Genomic DNA, 16,660 nt, shown 5'->3' with positions numbered 1-16,660 from the left:
CGCGACTTCCTGCGTCCGTTGAAGCGGCTGGCAGCGGACGGTTCGGGGGAGAGATTTGGGGGTGCTGCGCCAGGTATTCTCCAGAAATCGCAGTTTATTGGAAGTTAAGTGATTGGTGATATGTTGTTTGATTTACTCTTGTTAAATTCTACTTGTTTTATTGGTGAGGTATCCAGCCATTTTGCTTTGGGGTCGTCCCATCATTCTTCTGCGTTTGCCCACCCGCGGGAAGGTGGTTGTTTATAAATTGGGTGGTCAGTTTTTCCCTTGTGAAGTAGGGGCTGTTAGAGCAACCCGCGGTTCGGGTTGTTCGGTAATCTCCCAATCAATCTACCGTACGTTAGTAACTGCCTCAGTCATGTTTGTCGGATTCGGTGTGATAGCGAATTTATTGCTTGCAGTGTAATGGCCTAGTACCTGAAATATGTTTTGATCTTTGGAAACTTTGATATTATTGCCTTTGATCTTGAGAGGCGGTATCTGTGTACCGTAGAGCATCTTAACTATTGTTTGGCCAACCTTGTAGAATTTTATATAAGATTGCATTTCATGGACGTTTATTTAAATGATCATTTCAGTATATAAATTTGCCACCCTTTCACCGTAAGACTTTTCTTAGAAGTTAAAATCAAGTTGCACCTTCGGTGGCAAGGTTAATATTTTAATTGTTAGTATTTTTTACCATTTCCATCCCTCCTACGGGGGGTGCATAGTGTGTGTGCTTGTGTAAATTGTTAAAACTCTTAGTTTAAAGTAATCTGGTGTGTTGCAGATTTGCACCAGTGTAGTCTTTCAGAGGCTGTTGTGAGCGGTCGTAAGTACGGCCGTGTCAAAAGGGAGCGGCAAGGTTCTCTGCCCGAAAGCTCATACAGTCAAAACTTGTTTCCTTCTGCCTCTGAATAAATTGTAACTTGATATTTAGAGGGTGCTTTCTGATTATAATTTTAAATCTGTTTCTTTTAAAAAATGCTTTAGGCACTATTAAATTGAATAAAATTCCCATTTGTTAAAAGGAATTTGGTTATGATTTCATCAGTTACTCCCTGGCATCTACTCCCATGCATACATAGTATGATTAAATGTGTTAATGTTCTTGATGAATCGCTAGTATATAAAATAAATTTTTAAGAATATTCTTTGAAAATAAATCACGGTTCAATTAGGTTAACCGATGTAAGAGATCAATGTACAACATTCTGCCACGTGGATTCGATTCGTATCCGACTCACCTCTTCGTTTCCTAAATTGTCGTGCTGTGTGTTAAACTGTGCGAGCGGACGAAGGGACCATACTGTACGGGGTGTATCGTAATCGGCCGAAGTGGAGCTACCAACCTCTTGCAGGAGACGGCGGATTCGCCATCTTGGGCGTCCTCCTCTGCCTGCCGCTTGTGGGTGCCCTCGCGCGGAGCAGTGCGGTGGTATTCGTCGATGCGCAGGCAGATCTCGGTGAACGCCCGGGTGAGCAGCGTGTGCCAGGCGCCGACACACAGCGGCGTCATCTGGGACGGGAACTCGGACTTGAAGTAGTCGATCAGTTCGTCACGGAAGTTCTGAGGACACGGGAACGCGTAAATTTAACAGTAGGCAACGGACTGTGCAAAAGCGTCTCTCGTAAGAGTAGATCTCATACTTTATTGCAGTGCCTGTGTTTGCGCGATGCAAAGTTCCTTCGGAAAAGCAGGGGTGCGCGTAATGCATGAAATACATAACGTGCATTCGTAGTTCCGAATATGAAAATAAAAGCGTTGTATAATGGAATGAAGACAATGAAAATTCGTGCCGGAAGGGGACTCGAACCCCAATCTCCCGGTTATTGCAAGCAGTCGCCTACCATTTTTTTATTTTTATTATCAGAATCACTTGGTACCATCATGACACTTCAGTACACCATAGTCAAATCATCATCTAAAATAACTGCAAAACGGAGAAAAAATTAATTGTAATAACAGAATAACAAAAAAAGGATAAAGGGAAAAAGACTGAGGACGTAGCCGACAAACCACCACCATGCTCACATGATATACTACTGGCCATTAAAATTGCTACACCAAGAAGAAATGCAGACGATAAACTGGTATTCATTGGACAAATGTGTTAAAGAATTGACATGTGATTACATTTTCACGCAATTTGAATGCATAGATCCAGAGAAATCAGTACTCAGAACAACCACCTCTGGCCGTAATAACGGCCTTGATATGCCTGGGCATTGAGTCAAACAGAGCTTGGATTGCGTGTACAGGTACAGCTGCCCATGCAGCTTCAACACGATATCACAGTTCATCAAGAGTAGTGACTGGCGTATTGTGACGAGCCAGTTGCTCCGCCACCATTGACCAGACGTTTTCAGTTGGTGAGAGATCTGGAGAATGCACTGGCCAGAGCAGCAGTCGTACATTTTCTGTATCCAGAAAGGCCCGTACAGGACCTGCAACATGAGGTCGTGTATTATCATGCTGAAATGTAGGGTTTCGCAGGGATCGAATGAAGGGTAGAGCCACGGGTCGTAACACATCTGAAATGTAACGTCCACTGTTCAAAGTGCCGTCAATGCGGACAAGAGGTGACCGAGACGTGTAACAAATGGCACCCCATACCATCACGCCGGGTGATACGCCAGTATGGCGATGACGAATACACGCTTCCAATGTGCCTTCACCGCGATGTCGCAAAACACGGCTGCGACCATCGTGATGCTGTAAACAGAACCTGGATCCATCCGAAAAAATGACGTTTTGCCATTCGTGCACTCAGGTTCGTCGTTGAGTACACCATCACAGGCACTCCTGTCTGTTGAGCAGCGCCAAGGGTAACAGCAGCCATGGTCTGCGAGCTGATAGTCCCTGCTGCTGCAAACGTCGTCGAACTGTTCGTGCAGATGGTTGTTGTCTTGCAAACGTCCCCATCTGTTGACTGAGGGATCGAGACGTGGCTGCACGATCCGTTACAGCCACGCGGATAAGACGCTTGTCATCTCGACTGCTAGAGATACGAGGCTGTTGGGATCCAGCACGGCGTTCCGTATTACCCTCCTGAACCCACCGATTCCATATTCTGCTAACAGTCATTGGATCTCGACCAACGCGTGCAGCAGTGTCGCGATACGATAAACCGTAATCCCGATAGGCTACAATCCGACCTTTATCAAAGTCGGAAACGTGATGGTACGCATTTCTCCTCCTTAGACGAAGCATTACAGCAGCGTTTCACCAGGCAGCGTCGGTCAACTGCTGTTTGTGTATGAGAAATCGGTTGGAAACTTTCCTCATGTCAGCACGTTGTAGGTGTCGCCACCGGCGCCAACCTTATGTGAATGCTCTGAAAAGCTAATCGTTTGCATATCACAGCATCTTCTTCCCGTCGGTTAAATTTCGCGACTGTAGCACGTCGTCTTCGTGGTGTAGCAATTTTAATGGCCAGTAGTGTATATAGCAAACATTTATTTTTATATGGTTTTCTTAGTAATTGTTTAATTTTTTAATTTTGTGTTTTTATATTTTTTATAGTTTGTAATAGAATCTAAAAGTAGAAGGAAAACGAAACAATATTACATTAGAAATAGCAAACTAAGAAAATCCACGTCGATTGCAAGGATTGTATACGTTCATGTGTACCTGTACTTCATCTATACACAGTTTACAATAGAACTGGAGCTACGATGAGTCAAAACACAAAACAAAATGGACAGGGAAACCAGGAGAGGACAAGCCGAAGCAAATCAGACGGGAACATACTTAACAAAGAAAAATTAAATTAATCAACACCTTGCCAACGGAAAAAAAGATTCAACATGTTGGCAAAGAGGTCTTGATAACGAGGCATTCGCATTCATGTCCAATAGGCAGTGATCATGTACTGCATGAAGTTCGTGTGATCTTCCGCCTCGCCTTCTACAACATAATGAACGAAGTGTCCCAACAACCATATAACGGTATGGGTTTTCGAGATTGGAAAGAAAGAAGAATCTGGGCGCAATATGATGTCGGTGGTGTATGCAGTCCCAGAAGATCGAATAAGGAAGACCAATCGTGTCCTGACCCAAGAGCAGTTTGCCATATGAACTCCACAAGTAAAGCGATGTCGTATAGTATCGGGAAACGTACAACGACTACATAAATCCGTGTCACTAAGCCCAAAACGGAAAAGTCGCTCGTTCGTTAGAGTCAAGTTATTTATTACCTTATATCACGTGGACGCTATGTCCATCGACAAAATCGGAAGACCGATATTGAACCAAACTGTCGTCCAGGTGCTGTGGCGGAGCGGTTCTAGGCGCTTCAGTCCGGAATCACGCTGCTGACACGGTCGCAGGTTCGAATCCTTCCTCGGGCATGGATGTGTGTGATGTCCTTAGGTTAGTTAGATTTAAATAGTTCTAAGTTTAGGGGACTGATGACCTGAGCTGTTAAGTCCCATAGCGCTTAGAGCCATTTGAACCATTTTTTGTTGTCCAGGTTGTTTGCGGTTATTCTCTTTCAACGAGGTTCGGGCAAGAGACTGGTTCGCAACGAGTCTTTAGAAATTTCATGGTGAGGACAGGTCTCCATATAATGTCAGCCCCTAAATAGCTCACCGCAATATAGAAGTCACGAATGTGTTTTAACTTATAATTTATGCGACCAACATCAATAGGGGGTTCAAGACTAGTAGGACGGACACAGAGAAATAAATGAGACGTGAATGTGTGAGATTCTTGACTCATCGTCTAAATAGATCTATGCACATATAGCGTCAGCGTCTTCCGTCGTATATCAATCAGGTCCAGCCCCCCAAAGGAGCGAGGCTTTGTGATCACCTCATACCGTAAGCGAAATATCTGTCTTATCCGTAAGAAACGACCAGACAATTGTTATCGTTTCTTCACCATCATCGAGGGAAGCGGATAAACTTTGGCCACATAATAAGCTTTGCATAAGACATATGTATCCAGTATTCTGACTATCTGGAGCAGAGCAAGAGAATGCCTTTCATGCTCTAGTATCGCTCCCGCCGTTTTGAGCGGACAACGATCAATGATGATACCGAGAGACATATGCCAATACACCGCAGTAGCCCATGGAACAACCACGTCATCAAAACCTCGCAAGGAAAGAAGCTTGCACTTACCTTCATGAAGTTTTGCACCTGAACTCTGTTAAAAATCATCGATTACAGGCTTCAGTCGAGGTATCTCAGCAGGATTGCGGAGTGGAACCGTCACGTCATCCGCGTATGTACGAACACCTGTAGTCCCTCCGGAAAGCGTCCAAACTGTCAGCTGGGACGGTAGCATCCGAAGTAGGGGTTCCAGAGACAACGCAAACAAAGTCATTTACAGCGGACTTCCTTGAGGCACTCCCCTGAGGATATTTATTGGGGGCGTCAGTTGGCCATTAACAACCACCGAAACCGAAATACCCGTAAACAGGTTTGAGAGCACGCGCCATTTGTCAACAGTGAAACGAACTACCTTCAGAATCCGAAGCAGAAAGTCGTGATTAACACTATCAAATGCCTTATCGAAGTCTATAAAAGCAAGGGCAGAAGGGACGGACGTTACAGCAGCAACCGAAACCACGTCACGACACTCGACTATAGCGGTAAGAATGGTACGACCAGGTATGCAGCTTTCAGGTTTTGCAACAGTCGTCTCCATCAGAGGCGCCACCCTACTATTAACTGCCCTCACCACAGTGTTATAATCAAAGTTTAACAAAGTAAGTGGGCGAAAGCTATCAGAGGAACCGGTCCAGTGCGTTTCGGGATTAAAACAATATTTCCCACCTAGAACGAGGTCGGCACAACTCTACCCTGTAACACTTCATTCAAAAGGAAGGTAAAGGTAGCACCCAACAACGGCCAAAAGCGCACGTAAAATTCCTTTGGAAGTCCATCTATACCCGGGGACTTTTGAGAAGGCGATCCCACTGTAAGTTTGTAAACTTCCTCAGGCTGAAAGGCAGCTAAGAGCGTTGCATTATGTTCAGGTGAAAGTGTCGTATCCAAGATGCTGATTAGTGGGTCGTAAAAGGTTTCATTGGACTCATCGATGTCGTAGATGTCTACATAGTGCTGGTGTAAGATCGCACTATATCAGCTTGCGCCATTGCGATACGTCCGTCATTTGTCGTAAGAGAATTAATATAAAGGTGTCGACGACGGGTCTGGTGCCGAAGCAAAAGGAGGTCAGTTCTTCCGTCACCAACGAACGTGGCTTCGATCGGATTTTCAAACCTTCCGTTTGTATTCTCTTCAAGGTCAACAATTTTGCCTTTACACGCCTAACATCCGCAATTCGCAGAGGAGCGTGATTAGAAGCAGCATAAAGTTCACGCAGGATGGAATAGTAAAATTCATCAGTTCTCCGAAATTCTCGTGCTTTGGCAGCATAGAAAAGTATCAAAGTTTGCCTGATCCTCGGTTTTGCTAGCTGTGTCTACCAGTCTAGGGTGGAAGAATATTTCCCAGTGAACCGTAGAGTATGCTCTCACACGACACGCATCACGCGACCGAGAGAGAGGTCAGCTAGATGAGCGACGTTTAGCATCCGTGGAGGGCGAAACAATTTGACTGGTTGCCACAGCACAGCGATCCGTAAAGGAAGCTGGGATGACTTCAACATTAAGAATACTATCGCTCAGGCAGTATGATAAGTAAAACCTATCTAACCTGCTACTAGAAGTCGCAGTAAAGTGGGTAAATTAACTAACGTCGGGTATTTACATATCCAAACGTCTTTTAGGCGTAAGGAGCGGAACAATTCACATAATTCAAGAGAGAAATTAAAATTTGGAGACTGATCCGCAGGACGCAATACACAGTTAAAATCACCACCCAACAGAATACCAAGAGGACTCGTACGCAACAGATAAACAATATCATCTTAATGAAATTGCGAACGATCCACTCCGCGACCAGTGCCAGAATGAGCATATAAAAGACCCAAGGTAAGATTAAAAAGTTGACAACCTATGCGCCTGCCAGAATCAAACATTTCCACCTCCGCAATAGGAATGCCTTCGCGGAAGAATAAGGCGGTCCCCGTAGAATATTCGGGTACTACATTAAAGATCATACGAAAACCAGGTAAGAAGAAATTACTACCACCTCCTGTAAGAAGACTATGTCCGCACATGACTCATAAATGAACTGACGCAGTGAAGCCAAGCGTAATTCTGATTCCACACGATTAACATTTAAGGAAAGGAAAGCGTAGGCTTGGGTCATTGATGACGGCTATACAGGGAAGTACGGAACGTATTGAGAAGAATTAGACAGACAGCTGAGCGTTAAGGTTCTTTGCGGAGTCCACAGATGAATCAGACATCGGGGGACCAGAACCCCCATCATCACAACCATTTTTCTTAGATTTCTTACGTGCCACCGCATGACCAGGTTGTATACGCTGTTTCTGTCGTCAACGTGGCATGGCGGCCTCTGCAGACGGTGGTGTGGGAGGGGTCATAGGCACAGTGTTCAGCCGCTCAAAACAAGGGTCATATACTGCAGATTCATTCAATAATTCGGAAGCATTCTGTGGAACTACCAATACAACAGGTGATACCTGGTCGCTAATTTTATTCTCCTCAGGAGTTGTTGTAGTCGGCAAATTCGGAAAACCGTCGGCGTATGAAGACGAAGGAGCAGGAGGACATTGCGTTGTCTCATATTGTAACGGAGGTCACAAAGACGAAGGGGGAGGCTCCGCCCCCTCTCCGCGCATAGGTAGCTCAGGAGGAGCCACATCGCGAGCAGGTGGGGTGCAGGAGATATCTTCTTCGCCACTCACCGTACCACGGATGGGAGGCATCGTAACATCGAGAGGAGCAGGAAACACAATCGACGCGGAGGAGTTTGGGACAGAAGGTCAGCCAAATCCTCACCGTCACCATCTGGAGCGCAACGTCGCTTGTTTGTCCCTATTACGGGTATATCCTGGGGGCAATAGGGTTTAAAACCTGTCGCGGAGGTGAAGGTGGAACTTCAGTTAAACGATTATAAGAAGTGACCTTTTGTTAACCGCCGGCCGGAGTGGCCGAACGGTTCTAGGCGCTTCAGTCTGAAACTTCGCGAGCGCTACGGTCGCAGGTTCGAATCCTGCCTCAGGCATGGATGTGTGTGGTGTCAGGTTAGTTAGGTTTAAGTAGTTCTAAGTGTAGGGGACTGATGGCCTCAGATGTTAAGTCCCGTAGTGCTTAAAACCATTTGAACCTCCTCTGCCCTTTTAGAAAGTTGTCATCAACCTCCGGCGGGAGGTTGAACACTCGAACATTGCTATAGTCAATTTCAGCATCTGCGAGTGACACCACATTAACGGAATTATCTTGATGCTTGAACGGGACTTGAGAACCATGTCGCGACGATAAACTTTCAACGTGAAGGGGATCCATAAATTTCACGTAAAACACGTACTCGTCTGCGTCAATATAAGCGGTGTGCACCTGATCAGAGTTCACATGAATTGTATCGACAAGCCAATCGTGGATTTCTAGAGACCCGGGCTGCACATATCGCGTTGTTTTATCGAAAGTGAAGCTCACAGTACCTTTTCGTGTAATACACGTGGAAAACATGGTAGCCATAGCGGAGCGGCCGACGCCGCAGCAAGTAGACGAACACAGACAGTAAGGAGGAGCGATGGCGCTACGAATCACTCGGCAGACAGGACTACACCAACGAGGAAAACTTCACACAAGTGAAATAAACAAGAACCTTCCCACAGGGCGCTCGAAGTGGAACACCATTAGGCTACAAGAGCACGATTCATGGCCAGATCCAAACTTCCATATGTCGTCAAATATGAGTCTACAGCCTGCACTCGTAAGTTCATGATGTATATTCCCGTACAGGGGTGAAATGTTAAGTGAAATTGGCACTCCCAGTGTCGTCTAGTAAATACGATGTGTCAGTGCCTGTATTGTTCGTAAGTATGATGCAGGGCTCCTTCTGACAAGCAAGCAAACGGCTGTAGTCGCCGCAGTGCCAATTCCTTCGGACGTGCATGAATGTCCGAAGAAACTTTGCAGCGTTCTTGTGAACAATACAGGTACAGTAGCATCATATTTATCACCGACATCGGTCAAGCGACTCCCAATTAAAAGTTACCCCTGTACTGGAATATACGAGGAAGGTATGAATGCCGGTTGTAAGCAGCTGGTTTATGGCATGTGGAAGTTTGCTCGGTTAGCCTAATGGTGATGCCACCGCTCGTGATAAGCGGGAAATCCGGGTTTGTGTCCCGGTCTGGAACAACTTTTCAACTGTCGTCACTCCATTATATAGCCGATGATTGTTCACATGCGCAAATGCGATAATATTTCCTGCATGTTAAACTGATTTTTACGGGCACTAATGTGAAACGAAGAGATAGACTGTCTCCACAATCATTCAGCTCGACTCATTCATGTGCAGGGTGTATCGAATTATGGCCAAAATGTCAGAGAATACTCCTCACACACAGAGGAACAAAATGTGTTATGTGGACACGTGTCCGGAAATGCTTTATTTTCATGCTAGAGCTCATTTTTTACTTCTCTTCATAATCACATTGATCATGGGGCGCCGGCCGCTGTGGCCCAGCGGTTGTAGGTGCCTCAGTCCGGAACCGCGCTGCTGCTACTGTCGCAGGTTCGAATCCTGCCTCGGGCATGGACGTGTATGATGTCCTTAGATTAGTTAGGTTTAAGTAGTTCAAAGTCTAGGGGACTGATGACCTCAAATGTTAAGTCCCATAGTGCTCAGAGCCATTTGCGCCATTTTATTATGGGGAACATACAGAAACAGAACATACCAGCATAACATGAAACGTTTTATTACATGAATTGTACAAAATATTCTCGTGGTTACGTTTAGTTAGGAAGCACAGTAAGTTTCAATTCACTACTACTGTTTTTTGTTCCAATTGGTTGAAGGTAATGTTGACATCTGACTCACTTCATTGCTTGTGTTGACAAGTAACTAACTTCATTCCTCTACTAGCATCAAGCACGTAACATCAGCAGTTTAGTATTCGTCACGGACTTGGTTTCGGATACACTGCACTGGAGGTATTCGCAAATGGGGCACTGGTGGATGCCTATTTGTACTTACTTACTACGCTTTCTTAGCTAATACTTTATCTGTTCTGGTGGAACGTGTGCGTTTGTGAGTGCGATACAACCTGTACTTTATGCGTGATGAAGCTCCTCCTCATTTTAGTGTTAATGTTCGTAGGCTCCTAAATAAAAGATTTCGTGACAGATGGGTAGGTAGAGATGGATCAGTTGCTTGGCCTCCACGCTCACTGTACTTTCATTTGTGGTGGTATTTGGAAACTTTTATCTAGTAAACCCCTGTAAAAGATGTACAGGTTCTCTGTGCCTGTACTGAAGAAGACCGTGAGGTAACACGTACCTCTGCAGCGATGCATCAGCGCACCAGGAATTCAACGCGACTGTGTGTAGATGCATGCATTTTGAACATTTCATGTAGGAAAGCGTTTCACACTGCGCTGATATGTTCTTTTCCTCTGTTTTCCCACGACTGATGTGTTGAAAAGTTGTAGAAACTAAGCTCTAAGATCGAAATAAAGAGTTTCCGTACCCATGTCCAATAACATTTTTTTCCTCTACCTATAAGGCATGTTCCCTGAAAGTTTGGCCGTTCGTTTTTGTGTACCCTGAATTACACAAGGTGACAACGACAGATTCGAATTATGTCTGATTTGAGAACCGCTCACCAGTACCGCGTATGTTTTCAAGAAACTGGAGTTCTCATGTGACTTAGGTGCAGCGCCGTTTGTTTATGCTTGGTGCAAAATCGGAAATTTAAGTACCACATGTATTGGCCGGACTTTCACGCATCGATCTGACCATCAGCTGAGTATTCGTTCGATTGCTGAAACTACAGGAATTGACAAAGAATGTGTAAAGCGGATTTTACCTTAACAGATTTAACATGAGAAGAGTATGTGCGAAACTGGTGCCGAAAATTTTCATCATCGCACAAAAAGAAGCACGTGAAATTGTTTGTACTGACCCTTTGAATACCACCTAAAATGATCTTAATTTCTTGGAAAGAGTATTAACATGTCATGAATCTTAGTTTTTCACTTATGATCCTGAAACTAAGGGCCCGTCCATGCTTTGAAATGGTCCAACTTGATCGAGAATGGATGGAGCTCGATGAGCAAATCAGGATTGAAAGAAATGTGTACCTTCAATGGGTTTATGATGGCCAAATTAATAATCAACATTACTTCACTGAGATTCCTGTCAACTCCGTGAGAAAACAGGGAAAAATTGACCCGAAATGTTGAAGAACATGCCATGAGTTCTGAATCGAGGCAACGCACCGGCTCATACCGCATTGTCCGTTAAGAGTTTTCTAGCGAAATACCTCACCCTAGCGTCAGACCACGCACATTATTCGCCTAACCTAGATCAATGTGACTTTTATCTGATTCCCAATGTAACATCCGCATTAAGAGAAACAAGATTTCAGTCCTTTGAAGTAGTGAAAGAAGAAGTGTGACACGTCATCATGGAGCTCACAGAGGAAGACTTCCAGCACTGTTTCGATAGATGGAAAATACCGTATGGGGCGTTGTAGCAGTATTGGAGGGGAGTATATTGCGGGTAACAACAACTAAATATGTATGTTTTTTAAGTAATACGTTTTACAGCAATAGTCCCGTTATTTTATAGTCACATCTCGTATAGAGGGCCTATACGAGGTAAACAATCTTGAAGACATCATTATAGAAACGGAAGAGGAATCAAGTCAAGATGAAATGGACATACGAATCCCCGAGAAGAATATGACAGAACACTGAAAGACCTAAGTCGAAACAGGATCACAGTCCCTCAAAATTATTGAGATTTTTGGGAGAGGCAACAATTACAAAACTATTCTACCTCATATGCACGGTATACGAAACAGGCGAAATACCGTCACCTTTCAAGAAGAACACAATAATTCTTATTCCAGAGAAGGAAAATTCTGTTAGTTTCAGATTACTGAATCATCATTTTAATAAGTCATCGTTGCAAAATACTGATTCGAACTATTTGCAAAAGAATGGGAAACTGGTAGATTCGACCTCTGGCAAGCACAGTTTCAGATCCGGAGAAATGTGGAAACATGCGAGGCAATACTGACTCAACGATTTATCTTATATCATACTCTAGAAGCAGACAAAGACAAACCTTCATTAATAGAATTTGTAGATGTAGGGAAGCTTTCGAAAATGCTGACCGGAATACACTCTGAAGTTCTGAGGGTAGCAGATAAAAAATACAGAGTCAAAAGTTGTCTAACACTTACACATAAATCACAGCACAGTAATAAAAGTCAAAGGAGATGAAAGGGAAGCAGTAGTTGAGAAGGGAGTACGACAGGAATGTAGTCTCGCCCCGATGTTATTTAATCTGTACATCGAACAAGCAGTAATGGAAAACCAAGGAGTAACTTAGAGGCAGAACTGAAGTTCAAGAAGGAGAAATAAAAAAAAAAATTGAGGTTTACCTGTGACATTCCAATTCTGTCAGAGAAGGCAAAGAAGAGGACGGTTGAAAGGAAAGGGTAGTGTCTGAAAAAGAGTTTATAAGATCAATATTAGCCAAAGTATAATAAGACTAATAGACTATTGAATTAAATCAGGTGATGCTGATGAAGTCGATCAAGAAATGAGATATTAAAATTAGTAGATGAGTTTTTTATTTGGGCAGCAAAATAACTGATGGTGGGCGAAGTAGAGAGGATATAAATGCATATTGCCAATAGCACTATACGTGTTTCTCAAAATGAGGAATCTGTAACATCACAAATAGAGTTTTGTATTAGGAAGTCTAGTCTGCAGTTCTCTCGAGGGTAACATTGTACGGAAGTGAAAAGTCGACCGTACAAGACCCCGACAGTAAGAGAATAGCAAGTACGGAATAATGCTGAAAATTATGTATGTAGGTCGAACAACTAATGCAGTGACAATTAATCGAAATGAATAAAAAAGAAATTTGCGGAATAACTTGACGAGAAAAAGGGATCGGTTGACAAGAACACGTCCTGAGGCATACAGGGTGCGGCGCTTGAATCTGCACTAGTTTCAATTTAAATTTCCCCGTCATATTGTAGTTCCACCGGAGGACGCGATTGGCGTTCTTGAAAGCCATAGGCATCTAGTAAACAGTCAGAACCTCAAAATGGCTGAGATGTTACGGACAACTGCGGAGAACAACCGAAGAGCCACGGCTATCGAAAGTCTTCGAGCTGGGCGTTCGCCTACTGAAATAGTTCCATTCTTCGGGTACCCGAGGTAAACTGTGAACGATATTGTGGCCAAGTGTAATGCTTCGGGGAAGTCTGGGGATGGTTCCGCTAACCCGGCGAGGAAACCTCATTCGAGGAAATGCGTGTCACGAACTGCAGTAGTCATCGAAAAGGCGCCTAACGCTGATTTGGATGACCCTGGGTAATCGCTGAGGAAATTGGCGTCTGTTATAACCAGGAATAACACAATAACCTCGTCAGTCTGGTTTATTAAATCACAAATCACTTTTTAACAATTATGTTAGCCAAGCCTCAACCCAGGCTCACACTCAGAAGTAATGCATAATTAAAGTTTGGTTATACCAATGTCCAAATGTGCATGGTGGGGTGCACGTCCCGTAATTATTCCCAAGTCCAGTGAAATTCAGTATCTCCAAGTGAAGTCGCTAGATTTCCGCCGAGCAGCCAGGTAACCTCGAGTGGTGCGGCGAGTCATCCACAAGCAGCTGGAACACGGCGTAATGCACTTCCCGATGAGAACTGTCGTTTGCGGCGGCGGCCGGGTTTATATAAGGCTTGCTAGTTAATGGAGCCGTAGGCTGGGGTCGCTGTTTTCCAGGGAAAACCAATCGCAATGTTTCCTGGCGTAGCCAATTGCTGTGTGCTGACAAACGCGCGCGCGCGAAGGCGGCCAGCGATGGTAGCCGCGAGCTGCCCGGAGAAGTGCGGCCAGCGGTGTATTTCTCGGCCACGTAAGGGAGCGTGCGTGTGAAGACGGCCGGCGATGGAAGCAGCGGGCCGCCCAGAGAAGTGCGGCCAGCGATGTATTTGGTGGCCGCGTACTGGAGCTCGTTGTTCGGTGTTTGTTAGAAGTGGTGTATACCACAGCGTCAGTATAGAATTTCAGCGAACAATGCTTCGGATGGCAGAGGAGGGCGTCATACGAGCCATTTAGTCCAAAACTGGTTCTCAGATAACGTTGACATGTTCTGGTCAAAGGAGTTCTGGCCCCAGAATACCCCGGATTTGAACCCCCTCGACTACTGTGTCTGGAGCGTAGTCGAAAGTATTACCAAAAAGACGAAGCACCCTAATGTCGCATCTCTACGCGCCGCAATCGAAGCATTCGCAAATATGGACAGCGCTTTAAAGAATGCGTGCGACAGCTTCTGACAAGATTGAAGGCGGGCATTGTGGCTGAAGGGGGTTACATCGAATAATTTTACTCTTGACGAATGATATCACTACTTATACGTAAAAGGAGTTTCGCCTTCATTTTTATTTTGTTTTAATAAATTTGCTTTTTAAGAAAGTTGCATTTGTCCGGGTTTAAGCGCCGTACCCTGTATAGAAATCGTCAATTTGGTGATAGACGGAAATGAGGGTGTTCACACTGGTCTTGGGACTAAAGTTCATGTGTACGTTCGTGTGTTTGTGTGTGTGTTTATGTTTGAGAGAGAAAGAAAAAGATACCAATATACTCAGTGTGAATCGTGGTACTCACAAGGGAAACGCCCCGTCGCACTCCCTTCAGATTTAGTGGTAAGTCTTTTTTTGAGTTTAGTCGTTCTGAATATATTTATCATGGCTATAATAAAATTATCATTTTTAATGGGTCAGAATTAAAATCACATAACTTGTCATTAACTGTCCGGCAAAGCTAGTCCCTCTTTGGAAGAACGGGCATATTACTTCAAGTTGTGTAAATCAAATGTTTGATCTGACATTTGGAGCTATGGTGGAAAGGATGTAGTCAGGGCACAGTTCTTGTTAAATGAGTGCCCAGGTTGGTTTTCTAAGTGTTCGCAAGTAAGAGTGATCCGACAATGGTATATCTTGTTCAGAGAGGTTTTATGTCAGGGAGTATCTCAGGTGTGGTGGTCACTGACAATGAATATTGTTTTTGTAATGGTTGTGAAGACGTTATTTGGTGGAGGATTTTGGTAGATGGCAGAGTTTCGATACGGTTTATATATATATATATATATATATATATATATATATATATATATACACTTATTTGTTGATTAAGAACCTACATCTTGTTGAATAATTACAGAACCTGATAGTGGTTAGAGAATTGGATACTTACCAAAGAGTGAACAAGATACACAAGATACCGAAATCTGTAGGAGAGGGACAAGATAGTGGGCATATGAATGGAACAAGTATCTTGAAAAATTATAGTGTCATCATTTTCTTCAAGAAAAACCTGTATCGAGATGCCAAACTTCTCTGCAAACTTAGTGTGGGCCAATTAAATACGAACCGACGCCTGAAGTGCTCAAGTTTTGTTGAAATTTTTTCAGACAGAAAAAAAGGGGCAGTGGCAGGCAATATCTCTTCATTTTTGAAGAGGAGAGTTTGTTAGCAGCACTCAGTCGGGAACAATGGCCCTCGTTCATCTTCGACGCATACAGTAGCCTGCTTTTCATAAAGATCCTTTATGGTGTTTAAAATCAATATAAGACCTGACTTCTCATTTTAACCTCTGTTAACTTAAGTAAAGAAAGGATAATTAAAACAGACAGGAAGAAAAATTCTTATCTTAAAGAAAAAGAAAAAATACGAGGAAAGTAATTTGTGCTGAAGAGAAAGTAAAGTTCTACTCGTAATAAGTTTACAGTTCAATATTACGCGAATAATCTAGTATTCAGAGATTAAAATTAACTTTGATAGAGAAAATCCTAAAAAAAGAATTCCAAAGTCTTAGAGACTTATTAAGAGTGGTAACAGTGCGTTACTGATTTGATATTGAGAGCTTTAAAGTAAAATCGCTGTGATTACTGAACTTATGTTAAAGTCATCAGTGTTTCATGAATGAAAAGAAAAGTTCATAACAGAAATCTAAAGAAAGAAAAATCATAAGTAAAGAAAGAGTTTAAGACGATAAGTGAACGACATTATTAATGGTTTTATCGCTGACACTAGTGTAGAATCTTTCTTTGATTGAGTTGCTAAATAACTTCGAATGGATCAACACAGACTGGGAAATGATGTTTTACTCGGATAAGATTATGATGAATATTTACTGGAAATAGGTAATACAGTAATTTATTTGTCTGACGAAGATATTGCGTATCAGAACGCGATGACAGTGTAACTGTGAGCAGTTTTTCTTAATGCATTCCGATATACACTGAACCGCCAAAGAAACTGGTATAGGCATGCGTATTCAAATACAGAGCTATGTAAACAGGCAGAATACGACGATGCGTTTGGCAACGCCTTTATAAGACAAGTGTCTGGCGCAGTTGTTAGATCGGTTATTGCTGCTACAATGTCACGTTATCAAGATTTAAGTGAGTTTGAACGTGGTGTTATAGTTGGCGCACGAGCGATGAGAGACAGCATCTCAGAGCTAGCGATGAAATGAGGATTTTCCCGTACGACCGTTTCAAGAGTGAACCTTGAATATCAGGAATCCAGTAAAA

At 43.5% G+C, this 16,660-nt stretch overlaps 1 protein-coding gene across 1 annotated transcript in view; it reads right to left on the bottom strand.

The window, feature by feature from the left end:
* LOC124594555 (hemoglobin subunit beta-like) overlaps nt 1-16,660 on the bottom strand; it is a 95,851-nt gene that overhangs the window by 16,669 nt on the left and 62,522 nt on the right. The window contains exon 3 of the mRNA XM_047132927.1: nt 1,335-1,552. Coding sequence (XP_046988883.1) covers nt 1,335-1,552 — 218 coding nt within the window. The remainder of the gene's footprint in view (nt 1-1,334; nt 1,553-16,660) is intronic.

This window comes from Schistocerca americana, chromosome 2 (genome assembly GCF_021461395.2).
Source record: "Schistocerca americana isolate TAMUIC-IGC-003095 chromosome 2, iqSchAmer2.1, whole genome shotgun sequence".
NCBI classification, from domain to species: Eukaryota; Metazoa; Arthropoda; class Insecta; order Orthoptera; family Acrididae; genus Schistocerca; species Schistocerca americana.
Note: the sequence above shows the minus strand (reverse complement) of the source record. Positions and strands in the feature narration are given on the sequence as shown.